The 23,070-nt window shown below is 33.7% G+C and overlaps 1 protein-coding gene across 2 annotated transcripts; it reads right to left on the bottom strand.

Annotated features, from left to right (window-relative positions):
• Positions 1-1,004: 1,004 nt before the first annotated feature.
• On the bottom strand, positions 1,005-22,839 carry LOC128205845 (uncharacterized). Of its 2 annotated transcripts, none has more exons than XM_052907854.1 (13): positions 22,447-22,839; positions 16,856-16,983; positions 16,169-16,306; positions 14,314-14,486; positions 13,291-13,363; positions 12,972-13,068; positions 12,174-12,342; positions 11,531-11,685; positions 11,176-11,312; positions 10,497-10,613; positions 9,402-9,554; positions 8,840-8,968; positions 1,005-8,235 (listed from the first exon to the last, which is right to left on the bottom strand). In XM_052907854.1, exons 1-13 carry the CDS (start codon positions 22,505-22,507, stop codon positions 7,387-7,389), a joined length of 2,379 nt encoding a protein of 792 aa, XP_052763814.1. In that variant the 5' UTR covers positions 22,508-22,839; the 3' UTR covers positions 1,005-7,386. The 2 variants fall into 2 exon arrangements, with proteins under 2 accessions (XP_052763814.1, XP_052763815.1); XM_052907855.1 differs by lacking the exon at positions 22,447-22,839 and adding an exon at positions 17,639-17,722.
• Positions 22,840-23,070: the final 231 nt, after the last annotated feature.

The raw sequence follows: 23,070 nt of genomic DNA, 5'->3' as shown, positions 1-23,070 counted from the left end.
TTCACTTCAAGTTCCTCTGCTGGACATGGATCCACACAAGTGTGACAGTCCAACTGATGGACCTCTAAAAATAATACATATATATATATATATCTTTTAGATGTCTTTCCTCAAAACCCACATCCTAGCTCAAATGTCAAGGTCACATTACAGATCAATGTACAAGCACAATTTTAAATTACTGACTTACACTCGAGTCTTGGTGTTTCTAAATGAACAGACAAAAATGTATATGTAAACTGATGTTTCTTGAGCGGGAATGCATCTGATACCCTGGGGAACTTTTGAAACTGCCTCATTAATTATTCATGATTACCAAGTGATTTTTCTTAGCCAAATCGTTCTCGACAAAGCATAGCGTAGTCGTGGATCAGAGGTATCCAATGATAGACTTTATGATGGCAATTGACAAGTCTAGGTATTCATATGGCGAATAAATGTCATGGTATTTTATTATACCTCACGTGACCTAAATTATCATATACAAGACATCAGACAATCCATACGGTTACCCTGAAGATTTTTACCGGGTGATATAATATTACCCTCGCGTGGGTCTTAAAATAAACACTTGGAATTTCCAATAGATCGAGTCAACTGTTTGCAGAAAATAAACTTTTGTACCAAAACTTACTTGTGAAAAAACAACTGATTGTTAACTGATCAACAAATGGGTTATTGAATGTATCATTGACAGTTTACCAGAGGACGTATTCATAATACCGGAAAAATTTAATCACTTCAATATCATGGATGTAAATGATGTTCTTGTTGACTCCATGTATATTTACAGACAATTGTAGTTGTTTGGCAACGCCTCAGTTGACATAAACGTTCTTGGGTTAAAATTATATGCTATCACCCTCCATTTGATATTTATATTTTAATGCCATTTCAATGCCTTTCAAGTTTGTATTCTATTGGCAAATCAATGGTTTGGTATTCTTATGGCAGAGTCACTACTTTGAATGACTACAAATAAAGATATAACAAGAACACAGCCATATGATGATAGTTTTATTTCATGGGTCACAATCACTGTACAAGGTGATATGACCAGCATACAGATAATGGATTTGAACAGTGATTGTGTGCTGGCTTCACCGAAGCCGTAAGGGTAAAGATGTATAATTCAACTCTTCATACTATACAGCATATATGTGTGTGTTAGCCTTGATACGACTAGTCGATATTGGCAATGTAATAGTGTTTTATAAAAAAATATTTTTAAGACGAGTCATTCCTATTTATTATATGCTTTCCATGGACTAATTATTGAAATAAAAATGATATTTCAGTGTTTGAAATAGTGAAACAATTTGATATTTTCATATCTGAGTGAATAAGGCTGGAACAATCTGATCAACATCATTTCTGGAATAACAATTTGGAGCAGTCTTCTAACAAAACTACATTAAACTGTCATTTTATATCCATTTTAGGCATATAATTAAAAAAAATTGCTGGTTTCAGTGCAAGATCACAATATATTTCACCAACACCAGCTGTGAAATATAGCTTTTGGTGATCATTCAGTGAAATATGTTTCTATCTTACACTAAGAAACTAATAATTATCCAAAATGAATATACACAATAATAAACAAACTAATACTGACACTGCAAACAAACACAAGACAGTATTTTGTGGGCAGTGTTAATTTCTTTAACAATTTATATACGCATTTCTTCCATTAACAGAAGAAATATCTTTTGAGTGCTTTACAATGGATAGAAAGTACATGAACATCATTATTAACATTTTACCCAGGAAAATACACACAAGTTATAAAGAACACCATGGAGCGAACACTCATCTGTCATTGTTTTTTGGTCAACAAGGGGCATAACTCTACAATTATTAAATGCCGAGTAGTGGGCCTTGCTATACATATGTGTATTGAGTCTAGCAACATTTGTGTCAGATTTCATTAGAGTATGGGTTTTAGAGAATGGGTTTAGAGTTACGGTCAAGGTTTAAGTAGTTGCAATACGAACCCAACAATGACCACTAGGATGATGATACCACCAAATCTACGACAATATCTTAACTTTATTTCTTTAAAAACAATAACAGCAAACGAGCCAACAAAACAGGCAAAGTTGTGCTAGCTATGTGCTGTCATGACCTTATAACTGAGTTTAAGTAGAACCTTTTTTACACAACCCATTATTCAGCTGATTGTTCAGAACTTTGTTAAGGTGACAACATGGCTTACAGCATTGTTGTTCGCTTTTTAAGGTGAATTATATTATATGATATGTTCCTAATTCAACTTATTTAAGTAGGCCAACAAATGAAATAGTTGTCTCAAAACTTTTTAGAAATACTGCAAATTACAATGAGTCCATGGAAGTTCCAGAGCAGTGATGATTTGAAAGCTAACAATGGTGTAAACAATATCATTAACTTTAACAAAATTCTGAACAATCTGCACTATGTACCTTTTTCCTTTGCATGGATGCTATAATGACATTATTAACCTAGTTGTCATGTTCTGAAAGCAAGACATCTAACACACCTGCTAGACGCACACCACCACCACCACAATTTAACTGTAGGGGTATTGATACTGGTGATGTGTGTCGAGCAGCTGTGATCTCATACCTCACAGTTTGAAAATAAGTACTATCTTTAACCCTGAGTAAGTGTTATAAGTTGAAGGTAATTCACAAATGGAACAATATTACCATGTCAACACTTAAATCAACGCATCATTCAATTTTAAAATATAGAAATATTCTCTTTGTCATTTTAAGACTTTTTCTTTTTTTATTACATATTTTCAAATAAATAATCCTGCACATGTACAATTCATAAATCACGCAAAAAACATAACATAATACATTGGCAACAAGAAATGATTTCTGCACATTAAGTATTTCGCAAACTTTGAAATTTTAATGAAATCTTTTATAATGAATTCATTATGACATCTCATTTTTTATGAAAAACAAATAGAATTCATGGAATAACTCTTAACCATAAAACATGCATATATACACAAATCTTAACAAATTACACAGAAAACATTTGATAATAAAACGCTTTTTTTTTAAAAGAAATACTCAATATAATATTGCTATTTTTTCTCTTTAACATACATGTATTTACCAATAACTGCAGATGTGAAAATGATTCTGAATAATTGTACAGTATATATAAATTCAACAAGAAGTCAGCACAAGTTGCTCGGATAACATTGTGAAATTCTTTCCTACATTGATTTAAGTGATACAGGTACATACAAATTACACAGTAATAAATCGGACCTATACAAATAACACTCATAATTGAATAAATATGGAGATTTTTTCAGCAAATCTTCCCAGCAACAGTAAAATCTACAATGGACACTAACACAAGTCAGTAAGCAATGAATTAAAATAGACACAGAATTCAACAAATGGTTCAAGAAAATTGTAAACAAAATTTATATCTTAAGTGATTGTTAAACTGATTTAAGATTGAAACTACAAACTAGAGGAAGCAAATAGGATGTGTTTCCAGTCAGGAGTGCCCATATTTTTTAATTAAGGTCACCTTGACCTATTGACTTGTCATCTTCTGACCATGACCAATGTGTATTCCAAGTTTGAAGACTCCACACCCAGCCCCAATATCACAAAAAAATTCAAATCTCAATCTCAGTCTCAACTCATTTTACCACATAGCATCAAAAGTTATAAAAGTAACATATGATTTTACACCTTTGAAAAGGCATTCTATCATGTAAAATGTTGATTTATGACTTTGGTCAGGATTTTACGGGAACAATATTCTACATCCAAAAATGCATTTGAGTACAATTACTCAAGTCTATTACATGAGAAAATACGTTTTCAAAAAGTATAAAAACATGCAAGATTTTAAATCATACTATGCTTTCATGTGGTAAAATGAGTTGAGATTTGACTCGAGTGTTTTTGTGATATTAGGGCTAAGTCTTCTAAAAGTACTGGCTGGGAAACAGAAGTGTGGGACCATCGCTAGACCAAGTAATTCCTGTGTCTGCCTTGTTATCATAAGCAACACAAAAATGAAAATTTAAACAGTAACAAACACATAAACTTAACATAGCAACAAATTGTTTAACTTAACAACATACTTAACATAGTAATCCAAAACACCCAATTTGGCAAATAAATAGGTTTTTACTTAAATACATTTATAACTTAACCTTTGCTAGCACAACATGCAACCTAAGATAAATATTAAAATATGAATAAAAAAGCAGCATAGCACGTCGTAATTGCCCATTTATTCTTGAACAATCAAACGCCATTGTATCAAATTGGTTAAAAAAAAAGTTTTAAATGCCATCCTTTTAGTTTCTACAACAAAGCTACAACCTATCTGTCATCTATTTTTCAAATCTAAAAGAACTTGTTCACGTTTTATATGGTCATTCCATATATGATAAATATATAATCGAAAACAATAATTCCGTGTGAAATGGGAACAGAATGCTTGTAACAATGATAAAACATCATCAATAGCCCAAATTATAGTTCTTTTGGCAATTGTGTAATGCTATTGAAACATAACTCGTTTAAATGTGTATCTGTTAGTTTTTTTTGGTATTTGTTCCATAAATTCAAAACAAAAAGTAAAAAAAAAGTATGTAATTTTTTTTTTTCACTTAAGGTTAAAAAACATAGTTGACTACATAAAATAAGTCCCTTTAAAGGATTATAACATGTTTGTCATTTGTGCAACTGAGGTAAAATAATTACACAACACACTAGAACATACATGTATGCATTTCTCTAAGTGATAGACGTGATCAAATTTAACCTTATTATCATACGAGGTGGCCTATTCCATATCCATGATTGTATTACTGGAACTATGAGCAAATTGACAGAAGATTATGTACAAGAACAATGACCCCGAGGCTATCAAAATACCTTGACTCTTTTTCTTTGTAAAAAGGAAATGCTTATAATATAATTGGTTAAGAAATATGTTAAATTAACTATCAAAATAAAATAAAAACAGCTGCTTCTCCTTATGTAATAGAGTACCTCAAGGCATCAAGATTAAGACTTGGATGAACAAGGCCAAATCCTGACACTAGTGCTATCTATCATGTTTGTATAAATTGTATTATATATATATGTATGCTCGTGTTTGTGTATTGGCTGCAGGCCTTTTGTACAATAATCTTTAAAGTTTGAAGGCATAAATCAACATGCTCTAAGGTACCAACAAAGCAATAGCAATTAGGTACCAATACACGTCATGTTTTTCTCAGTTATTAAAAGGGTACTTAATATGCTAATATTACTGCAAGAGTTATGGGCCTTGTGACACATACTTGTATTGTCAGTGATATGTTTTGTACTGTGTTTAAAATGTGAATATCATAATAGACATTTCATTGTGATTGAAGTCAAAACCTTTCCATTGTGTAAAATAAAAATATTTAAAAAATATAGCAATTCTTTCAAGGCTATGAAAGAAACTCCAATTTTTTGTTCTTCAAAAGACAGATAATTTAAAAATGCCACAATTCACTTTTTACCAATAAATTATAAGTTCAAATCAACACAACTAAAATGCCCTTAATTAAATTGCCCTAAACTCTTGACTTGAGTATGCTTGATTAAAATTGCCATTTAATTCACAATAAAATCATGAGACAAACCATTGACAATGGAAGGTCGGAAATATTATATTTTAAATCAATAAATATTTAATATTTTTTAATGCTTTTTGGTAAATATCATGTTATTTTTACTGCTCTTATAGATTTTGGGTTCCTGTGAAAACATAGCGTTCACCATGTTGAAAGAATCTTTTTTAAATGACAGCACCTAAATGACATTAAGATTCTCACAAAATGCCAATTATCTTGACAACCATCTTAAATTTAGCAAAAAAAAAGAAGAAAATTGTTCAAATTTAGAAGCAAGATCAAATTTTATTTTACTCCTGATCACAGAAAATTATATTTTAGCTCAATGCTTTGCAACTTGTGGAAATATTGTTTTCTTTGAACACTTTGTGAAATAAATTTTGATCTCACAGCAAAAATTCAACAAATATCCACTATTTATTATAAAAATGTTCAAACAAGCACAACTGTACATCACACTTGAAATAAAACATAACATTTATTTTTACATAATATAAGCATTATTTTAGTTTTTTTCATTTTTCTATTTAAAGTAATGCTACTGGATAAGCATTTACACATATAATCTGAAATATCAGTAATGAAATATATTCAACAGAATACATAGAAACTAAAATAAGTGCTGAATATCAATTCAAGATGCCATTAAAACTTAACATCATTTTCCTTTTTTTTCAGTAAAAAAATAAAACAACTCATTTACATCAATCAACCATTTTAAACAAAAGCTCATCCATACAAAAATATGAATTTGAATATATAGCAAAATCCCTTTACAATTGTAAGCCATGATCACTGAATAAAACACTCTATGAACACATGACAAAATGACAACAACTCCAAAAGGTATAAAAATACTCTGATAATATTATCTGAAAATTACACACAACGAATTACAGAAATGTGAAAACCAGGGTTTCATAAAAAATTATCATTTGTACACATTCAAGGGCCAAAGAAAAAGGTCCTTTCTCTGTCTGTCGAACAATATGCAAACTATCGAAAGTTTTTAAAGTAACAAAATTAATTTTGTGTCCTCAATAACTGAAAGGCTAGTTTCATGTATAACATATATATACATGTACTCACCTGAGACCTGTGGCGATATTCATAAAACATCTTAAGTAATTTCCTAACTTAAATCATTTTCCTAAATTAAGAATCTCACTCGTCATACGGTGTTATTACTTGATTATTTCTGAAATACTTATTTTTTTATTGACTTTATTGAAAATGTATACTTTAATGTTAAAACCACAGAAACTTTTCTTTTAATTTGAATACTGATATGAATCTCCTTGGGTCTGTTCCCTTGGTAGAAACCAGTACTGGTGAGGCTCAAACCACAACCTGTATGGCGAAGATGCAGACACCTTAACCACTGGACCACTCTCTACAACCCTTGGCATTTGTTGTGTTTAATATGTATACAGACATCGAAATCAGACTTTGGTTGAACAAGACCTAATTCTGACACTAGCTCATGGCATCAACATTCATAATAAGCCCTGTGTTATAAAACCCAGAGTTTCAGCTAGTCCAGAAAGCATTTTACCAGTGAAGGGCTTGCAAGCTCGTGCTAACATTGACCACTACTGTATATATAAGAAATTTGTTTTCTCTTTTCACAACATCAGTTCTATCCATACACCTAAACTCTGTACATCAAAACTTTTGATGAAACCCTCATTTCCCCCCTTTCAAAGGTTCTCTGTCAAACAACTAATAAAAATACACAATTTTCATCACAAATGTGTGACCACGTCCTCTGTTTCTTCAAAGTCTCTCACCACGGCTTCATCTTCACATTCTAAACTCAGACTGGTTGCTTTTGGACTGGTTTTATGGTCTATCAAATGCATGGAATCCAAACAACCTTGAAGGTCTTTCAGCTGATCTTTTTCGGACAAATCTAAAGTTGGTCCTCCTAAAGACCCCTCTATCCCCTTCACTGACTCTTTCTCCAGGAATACTGACTGAGGATCACTAACACTAACATCTGAGGCACTAACGGTATGGTCACTTGGTCTGTTAGTTTGGGACATACTACCTGTTGTGTTTTCCGACTCACCACTACCTATATTCAACCACACAGAGTTTGAACTACTGACGTAACCACTGTCCGTAGTACTCGGAGTAACAAGAGAATCACAGTGTTCAGTATCACTAGGTGCTTTTTCATTCCCTAATAACGTGGGAAAGTCTTTGTCATAATTCACAATTTTTGAGCTCAAATCCAAGCACACTGAAGTTTTAGGTATATCTACACTCAAATTACCTCCCTTTCTTATGTCCTCCGATAAAGGTAAACTAAGGCTTTTACGAGCAGATTCCTCAAACACAGGGCGGGACAAATTCCTACTGTGGTTATCAGGTTGCACTGGATTGTCTGTGTTGTCAATGTTTTCAGTGTTACCATGGCAACTGTCAGACTTGGGAGATGCAATGTCATGACTCCCATTGCTGTCGCTATGGCAACTGGACTGCCTATCCTGTTCGTCAGTCTGTTCGTCAGGTGTGATTGTATCACTTGAGGAGCGTGATGTCTCGCTGCCCTGGTACTCCGCTGATTGCTTGATGATTTCCTCCAAGGCCTGTGAATTCAAATGAGAACATAAACAATCTGTGATAAGCAAACTACCTGTACATATAAGCAATCATTGAAATTAGGCTTTTGGATGAACAAGCCCGAATTCATATACTTTAGATGGCATCAAATTTTTGAACAAGCCCTGCTATATAAAATTCAGAATTTGAGCAAGCCCGGAAGACATTTTACCAGTGCAGGGCTTTCGGCTTGTGTTAATTTCGACCACTGTATAAGTAAGCATGTATTTAAACTCCACAAAAATATCTCGAAGCACTTTCATTTTAAAAACGTGTTAAAAAAATGATATATATGTACTGCTTAATTAACCACTTACACAGATATCTATATTTCATCATATATAAGCAAATCCTTGATATGAACAATTATTTAAATAGTGTATGGGTGGGTGCTTTTTTTCGCTAATTTGGACCCCGAAAGGGTAAATTTGCTTCTGTAGGGGGGTGGTATGTTTTAAAAGTGCCTTCCACCCGGGGGTTATATGTTAAAATGAAATAGCCCTCAGTCTCAAATAAGATACTGGATAACATTGCTTTTCCTTCAAGGATGATTTATTCCTCAAAGAATATGTTTCATGTTTCAGATGATACCTGATCACACTGAGCACTGTCCGTGGCACTCTCGGAGCTCTCTGTCTTGCTAGCTTGGCGGGACATGTCGTGGAAACCACTCTCTCCCGCTTCACTCGATGTCTGGGTTTCAGTAATAGCTGGCGGTACCTAGAATGAAGATTGGAAAATTAGTCTTTTATTTAATAAGAATTGCTTGAAAGAGGAAATCGATGAACTATTGTTATTGCTTGCAGCACCTTGAATCACGTTGCTAGTCTAATTTCTTACTTGGTTTCATTAAATATCAACTAAAAACTGAAATAATGGTCACTGCCAAGGCAGTTTAGTCAACTCGTCAAAAATTGACCTGGCTGTCATCATTCAATGGGATTTTATTTTCAAAAAATATATGGCTGAAAAATCAATTATCCACCCACTTTACCGTTGAATATTGTTCAATTATTTGTCAATATTTTTGTTAGTAATAATATTAACACACTTAAAACATCATTGGATTTCTTAACTAACAAACCACTTTATAAATATTTTTTTAGTTTAAGAGACAAAAATACAAAAAACATCCATTGTCACTACAACAAACCTCAAATATCCCCCAGGTGGTCGAGCGTTCCCTCATAGGAGAGTCAAGACTGCCAGAGAAGGAGCCAGAAAAACTCCCCGAACTACTGAAAGACCCACTCAGGTTTCCTAGCAATGGCCTGGGCATCTGGGAAGCTTGCTCCTCAAAGTATTGCTGTAAAATCAAATGTTAAAGATAACATCATAAGTTTATAGTAGCTTGATTGTGAAGACAGCTCAAAGCTGATATGAATCAGTCTCAAGTCTGTTTAATAATATGTGGTATCTGTTTTGAGGGGCTATGAGAGATACCCGTTAAGGTCACACTGGCAACCTTTAGGATGAAAGGCAGACATCTTTAACACTAGACCTCTCTCACCCTCTTAGATACCATCATTAACAATGGTGTATTATATCCACTATATTTTCCACTAGAGGTGTGACCCATATTGGGAGCACCCATAATTTTCCTAGTCAAGGTCACCATTAACCTTGACCATTGACCTTAAAATCAATGGGATTCATCTATAAAGATGACAATGGACAATGTGCATACCAAGTTTGAAGACCCTACAACAAGTCATGAAAAAGTAATTGATTGTAAACTGCCAATATTTTTCTAGTATATGTTACCTTGGCAATTGACCCCATATTCAGTATTGGTGATCTGATCTACTTACCATAACCAAAGAGCGCAGTCATCGAAATTAGACTTTTGGATTAACAAGCCCGAATTCTTATACTATTGCTTGGCATCAAATTTTTGAACAAGCTTTGCTATATAAAATTCAAAATTTGAGCAAGCCCGAAAGACATTTTACCAGTGCAGGGCTTGCGGGCTTGTGCTTATTTCGACCACTGTGAGCGTACCAAGTCTGAAGACTCTACACCATGTCATTCACCAAGTGTGACTCCGATGCCGGACAGAGTATTCCGTATGTGCCTGCCATACTTTACAAGAAACACAAAAATTATCCTAGTATGCTCTTCGTGTGCAAGTGATACTCTGTGTATGTAAGTGTGACTCAGTGTATGGAAGTGCTACTCTGTGAATGTTGGGTTCACATTCAAAGTGGTACACTGATTCACTTCCTGCTACATTGGACACAAGTCTCACCTTTTTAATCTGGAGCTGTTCCAGCGTGGCGGGAATGCGAGCAACATTGACTGGGGCCTCCATCTTGAGGGAGGAAAATTGGGCAAGGATCTGTGGGGTGTGGGCGAGTGGTTTTGTCTGTAATACAAAACATATGGTTACTGCAGAGCATGTGAAGCAATAAATTTGAACTGCTTAAGTCGTGCTTGATGGCAGAATATTCCAACAATAAATATGTTTTATGTCACAAGTTAACATCAACATCATCTGAAAAACTAAACACATGGTAAATATAACTAATTACACTAGTAAGTTTTAAGTTAAAATTATGCATCATTATAGCGTTATGCCAAAAGCATTTGTTTTTGCATGATAGTAACACAAACACAAAGCTTCACTTAGAAAAGAAACAAAAAAACAAATAAACTTTATACCACTCATCAATCTGTATCTAAATAAAGCTGTCCTTTTAAAATATTACACTACAAGTTTTCTACCTGTATTGCTTTAAAGGCAGTGCTTATTAGTCCAATGTATTGCACGTAAGATAACCAAAAATTTGTACAATTTTCAATTTGGGTCTTTACAGCCTCGAGTTTGCCGCCCTTTTACTGTCAGTGAGGCTTGATATCCATCCTTTAGATTAAACAATATGATGAAGAAGATTAATGCCAATACATGTTACAAGTCAAACACTCACAGTGGAGAGTTTTCTGCCCTTCTTGCTGTGTCGGCGGGGCTTATTAGCTACACTGTAGACAACCTCGGGGTCCTCGGACTTCTTCAGTAGAATCAGCTTGCCGTCATCAAGGCTGTCCGCAGGGCCAAATGAGCTGCCTGAAGAAGGTATCAACATGTCATGTATGGTCTGTTTGTTTTTTCATTTTGCAAAATTTAAATGCATAAATGCATCAAAATAGGAATAACTTCAGTGTTTCGCATAAACACTAAATGCTTATTTATCATAAGTGAATGACTGACAAACAATTAGAAACAAAAACAACTATTATAACATCTTAACAAGCAACAATTCCATGATTTTGAAAAGGTCTTACTTGCACAGAGAGGTGGGTGCGGGTTTTCCTCTCGTGGGCTAGGGAGCACGGCAACGTCCTCACGATCGGAGGAGAATCTCTGTGTGTAGGCAATCAGGGTGTTACACAGGTTGATCTCGTCTTCGTATGGTTGTCGCTGACACTCAAACTCCAATCTGCAAGTTAAAACGCATTCTAATGTTATTCACAAAATGACTGCGCAACAATTAAATATCAGAAAACTGTTTGTCAACTACATTGGATACAATATGAAAATTAATTCTTGTTATCAAAATTATATTTTTGGTCAATATTTGTTATGAATAAAGTGTTTTTCGAAATGTTCGAATACCTAGTGTTAAGACCCAGCTTACTTCTGTTTCATGAATTTCAAGTTTTGTCACTATTTCCTTCATATTGTCACGCATTCCAAACAATCGGAAAATTTTTAGTTCAGTTTATACTAATTCATATAAATTTAAAAGCTTGATTGTATAGTATTCATAATTTCATTTTCTTTTTTAATAGATGACACCTTCATTTCATCATAGGCAAACATACTAAGAATGAAACTTTTCTAGGTTATAAATTTGTATCCTGACCAATTTGCAAAGAAATTAAACACATGTTAAGCAAGCGTAAAATTTAAATACCCATATCTCACCTTTCTTTTTGCCACGCCTCTTCCTTTGCTTTACGAGCCTCTTCTTGGCGTCGGAAACTCTCGTTACGTTTACGCGACTTTCTCTGTTTCAGTTCATAATGGTATTCTGATTCACACTGCTTGTATTCGGCAAACAGCTGACGTTTGCTCTCGTGAAGTTGGTCTAACTCTTGAAAATAGATTACATTGCACAAGGTTAGAAACTGCTAGAAAATGGTTACAAATAACCAATTTTACTGTAGATGGTATGCGTTTATGTTCAAAACAAAATATTATTCAAATTTTTAAATCTATATACTATTTATATACTCTTATTGATTGTTTGACATTGCTGATTTCAGAAAGATCATGAAATTTATATTTCAAAATGATATCAGATTTAAACAGATTTTTCTCACCATTTCCCCCCGTGCCTAATATCTCTATGAGTACAATTATAAATCGTAAAATTTGATAATCATCAGGGAATGATAGATATATTTCAATACATTGCTACCAACAAATATATTTCACATTTCATACAAGTTCCAGTGAATGCCTAACTGAAGTTGTGATCAAAAGAAGGCCAAGCATTTGTTAAACAAAATTGATGCTAAGCACTTGTGTTAGAACTTGGGCTTGTTCAACAAAAAGTATTACCATGACTGAAGAGGATCATTGGATTAACATTTTTAACAGCAGTGTTAATGTTACTTAAACATTATTAATTAAATTAATATTGTTCTCTGTCAATGTTTAGCCCCTGCAAACATATATAACTTGGCAACATCGCCATACATGAAATACGTAAGTACTAACCTTTCTTAAGTGTCTCGTATTTGGCTTTCCGGTCATGACTCGACCTTCTCAGTTCTTCATCACGTTTGTTCAGGCCTGTGATAACCCGATACAGGTGCTAAAACAGAGCAATCATCATCTTTATGAATGCCAAACACTGCCAGGTTTTCAGGCCTAGGAAGGCTTTATAACAATGCATTTTACAACTGTTGAAAAATCTTTTCTTAAAATTCTTGATGAAATGCCCCTTATTGCTAATAAAAATGAAATACTTATAACCATGTTTGCACAAATAATTACCATTTTCATTTCTTACATGTTGTATCAATAAAAATCTTACGTCTTTTTCTGAGCGAATTCGTCGCTGGCTGTCTCTAAGTTTATCCACTTCCCTCTTCTGGATCAGGTACTCTCTGATATGAAACAAATGACATGTCAGTTATTATTTACCATCTCAGTGTTTTTGTTCTCTTTTAAGGGAAGGGTGGCGCGGGCCTTTGAAGGGGGAAAACAGCGTTGTTTTGGACAAAGGCTAAAACTTGTTTTCAAACATTTTATTCAACAAACCTATTCATGAATAGCACTTCATTGCTGTTTTAGGAAGTTTGGTGGTAACAGGTGAAAACTTGTTGTATGTTAAACCACATTTAGGGAGCGAACATTGCAAATACAGTTTTTGCCAAATCAAGGATCAAAACTCTACTGTAACTGGGGCAAACGGCTGGTCATGGCTCAATTGCAATATATTTCACCTCGTGAACAACAAAGTAAATATTTTACTCGTGGCTACACCACTCGTGAAATATAGCTTTTGGTGCTCACTTGGTGAAATTTATTGCGATCTCATTAATCTTATACTAAAACAAATAATTATCCTCTATTACTTCTAGTTTTATTCGAAAAGGTGAGCTGTTATTTGATGTTCAATATATTCAGTAAATAAGTGACCTCATGACATTGGAATCATTTTTGTTTGTTTGTTGTTTTATACTTAGCCAGAAAGTGCTAACAAAAAGTTGTCTTACTCTAAACACAATGTAATACTTACAAATTAGTATATATATATATATATATTTCTTTGTTTTACACTGATAAAAACTCCAACAAATTCCAAAAAAGAATAAAAATGATCTTGTGGTAAAGGTGCCCTCTCCAACAAGAAATTGATGGTGCGATCCCCTTCTAGGGAACTTTTTAAAATCCACTCAAAATGGATAACAGGTACTGGTTTCTCCCAGGAAATGGACTTGAGCTTGATTCTTATTATGTTACCAGCTTTCATCACAATGGAGCTCAAAGAAATCAGTATAAACTAAACAAATTATGCGAACAATGTTTAATATTTCACAGGGATCATACTTACTCTAAGACCTTTTTCGATCGTTTCAGCTTGTCAATTTCGCCAACAACTCTCCTCTCTTCTGAAAGGCGGAAGTTCTGTTTGTTAAGCTGTAGCTCAAGTTTTCGGATTGTGTCATCTATCCTCTGTTCATTCTTATAATGCAGGTTTGACTCTGTCCGTGAGAGCTGGCCCATCTGAAAATATTTTGATGTAGTATTAGAATCAGAAAATGAGAATTTGAAGTGGTTTTTAGTGTTAGGATATCAGATTTCAAAGTAATTTTGAGTGTTGGGATATCAGATTTTAAAGTAGCTTTTAGTGTTGGGATATCAGATTTTAAAGTAGTCTTTAGTGTTGGGATATTAAAGTAGTTTTTAGTGTTGGGATATCAGATTTTAAAGTAGTTTTTAGTGTTGGGATATCAGATTTTAAAGTAGTTTTTAGTGTTGGGATATCAGATTTTAAAGTAGTTTTTAGTGTTGATATTTAAGTTAATAAAGTAGATCATGTTTAAGTGTTGGGATATCAGAATTTAAAGCGGTATTTAGTGTTGGGATAAGAGTTTTTACAGTTGGGATATATCGGACCAACCAAGATTTTACTACCATCAATATGAGTTCAAAACTGATCAATAATGATTACTACGTCGAAACTCTTCCTAGTTTGCATTTTGGCCTCATTATTTTGTAACCATAAAGTACCAATGTATTTTCTCAACAAGATACGAGAATCTTAATTTACAATATGGTATATGCTATTAAACAAGAACAAGAGCTGTCACAGTATGTGACGAATGCCCCCGAATGTGACATTGACCTACGAACAAGGTCAGTACATGAAAAGTTGATCTTGCCTTTACGTGTCAAATACATATGGCAAGTTATTTTAAATTGCCTCTGAACATAAAAAAATACCACCCATACTTGACAACCTACACTGTTATGTCCTTATATTCAGAATTCCCTTGTGAATAAACACTTAGTGTATCTTTCACCTTAGAGGTAAGGACATGGGTCTTGCACACGACATGTCGTCTTGGTATGTGGTTCACATGTGGCAAGTTATTTTAAAATCTGTCCATACATGGGAAAGTTACAGCCCCGACACCACAACCTATACTCTGTGTCATTATATGCAGCACTCAATTGTGAATAAACACTATGTGTGACCTTGACTTTGAGGCAGGGACACGGGTCTTGCACGCGACATGTCGTCTTGGTATGTGGAACACATTTGGCAAGTTATTTAAAAATCTGTCCATACAAGGGAAAGTTACAGCCTGGACACGACAACCTATACTCTATGTCCTTATATGCAGCACTCCATTGTGAATAAACACTAAGTGTGACCTTGACCTTTGAGGTAGGGACACGGGTCTTGCACGCGACACGTCGTCTTGGTATGTGGAACACATGTGGCAAGTTATTTTAAAATCCGTCCATACAAGGGAAAGTTACAGCCCGGACACGACAACCTATATTCTATGTCCTTATATGCAGCACTCCATTGTGAATAAACACTAAGTGTGACCTTGACCTTTGAGGTAGGGACTTCAAGTCTTGCACGCCACACGTCGTCTTGGTATGTGGAACACATGTGGCAAGTTATTTTAAAATCTGTCCATACAAGGGGAAGTTACAGAGCCGGACGGACGGACGGACGGACGGTGCGATTTTAATATGCCCACCTTCGGGGCATAAAAATTAGCTCAATGAGCTATTTATCGACCCTGGCTGCTCTGTTATGCAATTTTTGTTCACCTAACATTGCAATTTGAAAAAACACAAATTCTTAATAAAATTTATCCAACAATTATCTCCCCTTGTAAAACTGCTGGCCCTATACATCGCCCTACTTTATGTAAAGATAAACAAACCTTTTTGGTGATTTCCTGGTTAAGCAGTCGTAGGTCAGTATCGATTTTCTTCCGTTTGTTGACGGACGCCTCTCGCTCATCGCGGAGGTCTCGCAGTTGGCTTGCATGCTGTTCAGGGGAGATGGCAGCTAAAGATTTCTGAAACAAAAATAATACTGGTAATTGACTTATAAATATGACAAATTAAGCTGATCAACTATTAAAATTTGTCAAAATTTTCCAAACAAATATATATAAACATTTGAAAACTTGACATTTATACAAATATATTATATGTTAATATACTTCTAATAAAAGTTACCATTAAGGATTCTACTTCTTAAACAGAGGTTAAAAATAAGCACAAGCCCTGAACCTGTAAAATGCTTCCCTGGCCTGCTCAAATTTAAGGTTTTATATATAGCAGGGCCTATTCAAATGTTCAAATGGCAAGCACTTGAATGGCATGTTCGTTTAGAAACAGCTTAAAAGTTAAAAACCTAAATTCTAAAGTTAAAACTCCTTTTTAGTTCTAATTGATAATTCAATTTTCAATTGAAAGAAGGTAAATATTTAACAGTCTCCTTTAAAAAACAGAATATTACTTTCGATTGTGTAACAAATAGATAACTTTCTAACTAAAACAGCACGTCCTTATCCCATGGCCCAACCCTAAACTTCTTTCGCCCGACCCCTTCCCATCCTTACCATCTCAGCGTCTTTATTGGCAATTTCTTTAAGCAGTTCTTCTTTCTCTTCGTCATACTTTTTCTTGTTCGGGGCTCGTACCCGCCTGAAATCACTCGTGTTCATTGACGACCCGAGACTGTCTGAACCTGTAAATTGAGAAAATGTGGTTAGAATTTGACAATGCTCTAAAACATATATATCAGACCTACCTATCGTTACTAAATTTATTCTAGACTAGTAATTACTAATCAGCAGTCGCACAAACGCACCATTACTTGCACCTATTAATAATAGCCAGTGAGAGCTCTTGCTTGGTGAAAATATTATTTCTACAGGCTGTTTTCCCTTTTGAGAAAGTGTCCAATTTCCATAAAATTCATAACATTTTCCAAATTCAGTTAACACAGTTGGCTGAATATAAAAGCAATGTATTTCATTAAAAAACAAACAGTATCTTTACAAGACCAGTTCAGATACAACAGTAGCACATAAATAAGTCAAAACATGTATTTTTGCTACCTGGTGTTATATCAGCTATATTGGCATGATTTTGTGTTTTCCCTTAATCTGTTAAATTTCCAAAAAAAAATCGAACAGAGGTTAAAAAAATCCAAAAAATTAAATAGCTGATCAAGAATAGCAATTAGTATAAACTTGTAAGAGGGAAATTCGCAACAAAAGATTAAATTCAGATTTATTTTAAGAGAACACAAGCACTAGCGTTGCCCATAATATGTAAAATATGTAAACATATCTCTCCTTTAAGTTCATCAGACAAAGGACACGACATTGATTAATTACCTTGTATTTTTCAATTAATTTTTTAAATTAAACTTCCTACATTACTTAATTGCCAACGTCCTTCAGTCAGAAGATATATTTAAATATTTTTCATACCATTCTAGTACAGACACTCGCACAAAAATCTACAGCCTATTAAACTTCCTTGAAGGCTTGTTAATGAAATACTGAAATTGAAATAAATGTAGGGGATTTTATGTTTCATTCATAAAAAAATGCTTTCAAATAAATAAACTGTTCCTTCTGAATGTACCTAGTTTGTTCCAAGCGTATTTTACCTGACCAGTGCCATGTAGTGGGTAATTTTAGGTGAAAAACGGTAACCAAATAATTAACTACCAACAAGTGTAAAATAACACTAAGATCATGCCTTTGTTAACATAAACATTAAGAAGTAATAAAATAAGATAATAAACAACTTAAAAGCTCTGTTATTGCTATTTAACAACTGATGTTATATGATTGTAAGAGATGAGTTAATTTGTGCAAATATAGAGGAAATGATTACTGAAAATCTAAGTATCTCTCTAATGCCGTGTCAATTGATTGGTTATACATTAATTACTCCTTATGGCTGAAATCATTTTTTAACCAATCAGGTGATAGTATTTTTCGAATTATATGATGTTTAATTTTCATATTGATGGATGTTTCATTTGCAATATACTTAGAAAACCCCAACATATTGGTCATTCACAATGAAGGTGTAACTTTACAGTTCGCCTAATTATTTGCGTGAGTAATGAGAATCATTCAACCAGACGCTTTAAATGAAATGGGAAATGTAAATATTTCACAATGCTGTAGGGCGCGCATGAGTGATTTTCGTAAAAGGATAAAAGAATCATGTAAAAGACAATTAGACAATAGACAATATACAAATACATATATATTCATATTGCTTCATATACCATTTCTTATGACGACACATTTTCAGTGTTATAGAAGCAAAGACGAAAAAGACTATAGGTCAATAAGGCATGGACATGTCAGTAACAAATACTTCCAGTCATTTATACATTATTATTTCCTTGGAGGTCTATATGAATATTAATCACAGTCTGATGCAGAAAATTAATTGTTTGTCTGGCTGCGCCAGACTTGAATAATTAATGTTCATACTAGATCCTAAAATAAACAATAACCTATACTTTAAATATGTCTTTTTATATCAATTCCTTCCAGCACCTCTTTAAATAGATTGGGAGTTTTAAGTTGATGGACGACAGATTGATCAACCTCATTGCTTAGCTATAATGCATGTTCTTATTTTAATTATATCCAAACATAACAAGTATTAACCATTCCCGTCTCCAATCTTTATGTATCAAAATACCCTTTAAAATCTGCTTTTAAAACATTTTAAAATCATCAATTGTGGAAAATCGTGACTACATACAAATGGGTATATCAAATGCATGTAAAGTGTACTGCACATTGGTTAAACAAAAACACAATACCAAACCTTCATCAGAGGACATTTTCAATGGTTTTAAGTTTTATCTGTGTTCCATTAAGCGAATGACTCCATGTCTAGGTATCAATTCCTAAAATGTCCATCATATTATCTTAATCATTTGACAACTATTTACTGATTAAACAATATTTAACTCTTAAACACCTGTCAAGTAGTCAAACCACCTTTCTGTACTAAAAGGTATTTTAACGCCCTAAAATAAGGGCTATAAATAAACATGACCAAGCTGTAACATTTGAATACTGTAGTGCAGTAAATCCCGCAATGTTTAGGTGCTCTTAACTTATCATGATCAGAGATTATGACCTTGAGTGTAATTTGCTACTGACATTTACTTTTCACTCCTTAAATGAATTGTGTTTATATTGCCCAAAAGATGCGGTTAATTTTGTGCCTCATTGCAAAACAGATTTCCTAATGATGAAAGCTGTAAATAGATGTTACAATAATTATTATATATGGTTTGAGACTTGTGAATTTCTGAATAGTTTTTGGGTATAAAATGCTTAATAAGACTATATAACAGCTTCTACATGGTCACATGTAAAAGCTTCTGAAAACAATGAAGTAATTTAACAAAGCAATGATCATATTGATATTATGATCCATTTTTCCCAACAGGAATTTTCCTTTTCCAACTCGACCTTGGTGAAAGTATAGGCTTTGACAATAACTTATTTGGACAAAGAGAAAAGTTTTAGTGTATTGGACTATGGTCTGGAAATATGCCTCTCATTCTACTATTTCTAGGGTCAAAGTTTTCTTGTAGGCCAAATCAATACATGAAGTCAGGTTTATATCCCAATGCCAGTGCAAATTAAGCTCAATATAAATAATGCAACACTCACACCATTTAAGACCTAGAAGGAATATTAAAGATTCATTCAGATTCAGTTAACATGTTTGAAGAGCTAGTGATTTGATATTTAAACGAGAAATAAGGCATTCATTATGTATTTCCAATAATTTGGTATTCATCTTCAATATTTGTTCGACAATTTCACAATTTTAAGAAGAAGAAATATTGATTAATATTACATCAGATATTACAAAAAGATAAACAACAAAAATATATCTATCTTTTTATAGATGTGGTTACCATTCAGATTACTTAACAAAAAGCTAGGCCAATCGCTGTAGATGTAACATATGGCTTTAGCATTGATGTCATTATGAGCAAAAACTACCTCACTCAGCAAGTTGTGATACTAGGGGATATATATTATATCTGTAATAGCTATATTTAGATGTACTGATAATTGTGTAAAAAAGTACATGTGTACATGTATTGTAATCAAACTATGAAGTATTTTCATAAATCTATAAAAACCTGATATAATTATCAGAATCCTAACAAGATAATCACATTTATAATAAATATTTATCCTCTATTGGTCAACATCAGCTTCCTGAAATATTCTTTTTTCTTTTAAGCCTATATTTTGTTATCCAAACATTTTTTCTAAGGCTCTTGGGACGGGCCTAAGTAATGGGGTAGGGGCCGGTAGGGAGTATGAAATCGTTCCAGGGGAAAAGGTTTTAATAATACCAAATTTAAGGAGAACTGCATGTTATCAAAACCTTTTTAAATGGGAAAGAAGCCTTTATTCCGCCTCTGCTGTATAATGTACAAAAAAGCTCTACCAGTATTCATAGCATCACAAATCTAGCATCATTGAAGGACACAGAATTGTACTGAATGTTTTATTTATTTGTTTCAGTGAAATACCAGTCGGAAGGCAATTAAGCGAATTTGGTGTGGGGGAGGGTTTCTATCAACTTACAAGAGAGTGCACAGATCATTGCATCCAGTACTTATATGATGTTCACACAACTCAGATTTGCATCTTTTTAATTAATTGCAGTGTCTTTATTTATGAGTCATACAACAGAAACACTGATAGTGTAACATATCAGCCAATTAAGTGCCTGCCAATCACCTTGAGGGAAATTCAAATGTTGTAGCAGACATCAAGATTCCTGGATGCAGTGAAGGCTCATATATTGAAGAACATAATTTTTTATATGATAAATTTTAAATAAATCTGCTCAGTAAGTCTTTTGTAAATTGTTCTACACCATTAATTTAGCAAGTTGCCATTTCCCTACTTCTCTCGTTTAAGCATTTTGCCGGGGGTCTTTAAATTCCAATCTAACACAGTGTATGCAAAAACATGTTTAAACAGTCCGAAATAGCCTATTAAATTAACACTGTCCATTGTAAAGGCAAAGTATGACGCACAGAATTGTCCAGCATCGTTTTGGTCTGACAAAATATTAACGCCAAAAATGGATGTTGTGAACAGAACACCAACATGCTTTTACATTTAAAGGCCTAGTTTTTAGTTTTATCCTATAAATGACCCCCCCCCCCCCCCACAACCTGTGTATTGTACACAAGTCTGTGTATTGATCTTTATCTAGATGCCTAATTGTCTTATCAGATTTGGAGGTTTTATATCGATATGGACCCTAAATGGCCCTGTGCCAATAAATAAATAAACAGGAAATTGGCCTCTACAGTGATATCAGTGCAATTAGCAGAAGATGCACAGGTTAAACTAGGCCTTTAAGTTGTCATATAAATTTTAATTAGAATATGTGAAGGTATATGTTCCCTTCTGGCAATAAACCTGTTGGGATTAATGTCCAGATTTAGTTCACGTGTCTTTATGTATTTCATTTACTTTTTGTACTGCATAAGTTTATGAATATTATATACTGAAGAACACTGAGGCAGATTGTGTTGTCATGCAACACTTCTATGGCCACACCCCAAACCCCTATCAATTATTCCCAGGCTTACATATAATGATGAAATAAAAATTAAGAAAAAAAGTACAAAAATATTATTTTTGTGACTTAGTACTAATTTAAGTAACCCAATCATTATTTTCAACCCTGGGAATATGTTTGCCCTTTTGATAATTGATGAGAGGGGAGGGGCCTGACCATATAGGGGTGTGGCATAACAATGCACTCTGCCCATGTGGTGAAAAAGACTCAAATTCTCAGGAGTTTATAGTTTATTGGAAAATACTTTGCATATGATAAAATTTTCCTGCAAACAGCTATCAGACATGGAGATGTAGTCTGAACAGACAATGACTAGGAAATAAGTGAATTTGGGGAATAATAAATTACATTGTTCATGGTTCAAAAATATACTTAAATGCGATTGCAAATGAAGGATTTTATTATCAACCTGCAATAATAGTCTCAAACAAATTGCAACAGAAAAATAACCAAAAACATCAACATGTTAAAGTTACAAAAACAATGTTATGAGTCAGTTTCTATAAAGGTATAGTGGAAAACAAACAAAAATTACCACTGGTTGGATCCTTTTCTTCCTCCAATGCAGCCATTTGCTGCTCTGGATCGTTTTCCATTCTGCAGGGATTTTAAGCTTACTTTCGAGCAAAAGAGTAACGATTTAACACCTCCAACATCCTTAAAGAACGTTAAATTTTAATCCTCACATGTTTAGCTAAGGAATTTCGTTACTGCACTGTCTACGCCATTTTCTTTGTCACGTGATTGGAAAAGTGATGCGTCATAGCTAACGCAATGTATGTCACACTAGATGATGCAATCTATCTTCATTTGGGGCAAAATATCAAAGGCAAAATGCATTATTTCGGTGTGTATTGGTGGCACGTGTCACTAAGAATACACATGCACACTTGTGTTTAGGTTACGAGGTCACTTTGTCAGCTTATCGGCTATTTTTCTGCTTCATTGCATTGCAGTCGACCGTGTCCATTGATCCTTCAGGTGCTTGTATATTCTTCCGCAATCTGTATTTATTCACGCATGATAAAAAATAAATAAATTGTAGGATGAACAATAAATTTGATTTAAAATTTGGCATATATTCTTATGTTAAAAATCAATAACGTTAAAATGCATTTCCACATCAAGCTAAATTTGGATTTTATATAAGAACTATTTC

Source organism: Mya arenaria, chromosome 10, assembly GCF_026914265.1.
Source record: "Mya arenaria isolate MELC-2E11 chromosome 10, ASM2691426v1".
Classification (NCBI taxonomy): Eukaryota; Metazoa; Mollusca; class Bivalvia; order Myida; family Myidae; genus Mya; species Mya arenaria.
The sequence above is the reverse complement of the archived record's forward strand: the minus strand, read 5'-3'. Positions and strand labels throughout refer to the sequence as shown.

Bases quoted from the DNA above. Each gene is read 5' to 3' on its own strand.
- LOC128205845 (XM_052907854.1), bottom strand. From the start codon at position 22,507: ATGGAAAACGATCCAGAGCAGCAAATGGCTGCATTGGAGGAAGAAAAG. The intron at 16,307-16,855 runs GTAAGGATGGGA...TTTTTGTTTCAG, and splicing joins CCAATAAAGACGCTGAGATG to AAATCTTTAGCTGCCATCTC. The intron at 13,069-13,290 runs GTAAGATTTTTA...GCTCTGTTTTAG, and splicing joins GAATTCGCTCAGAAAAAGAC to CACCTGTATCGGGTTATCAC.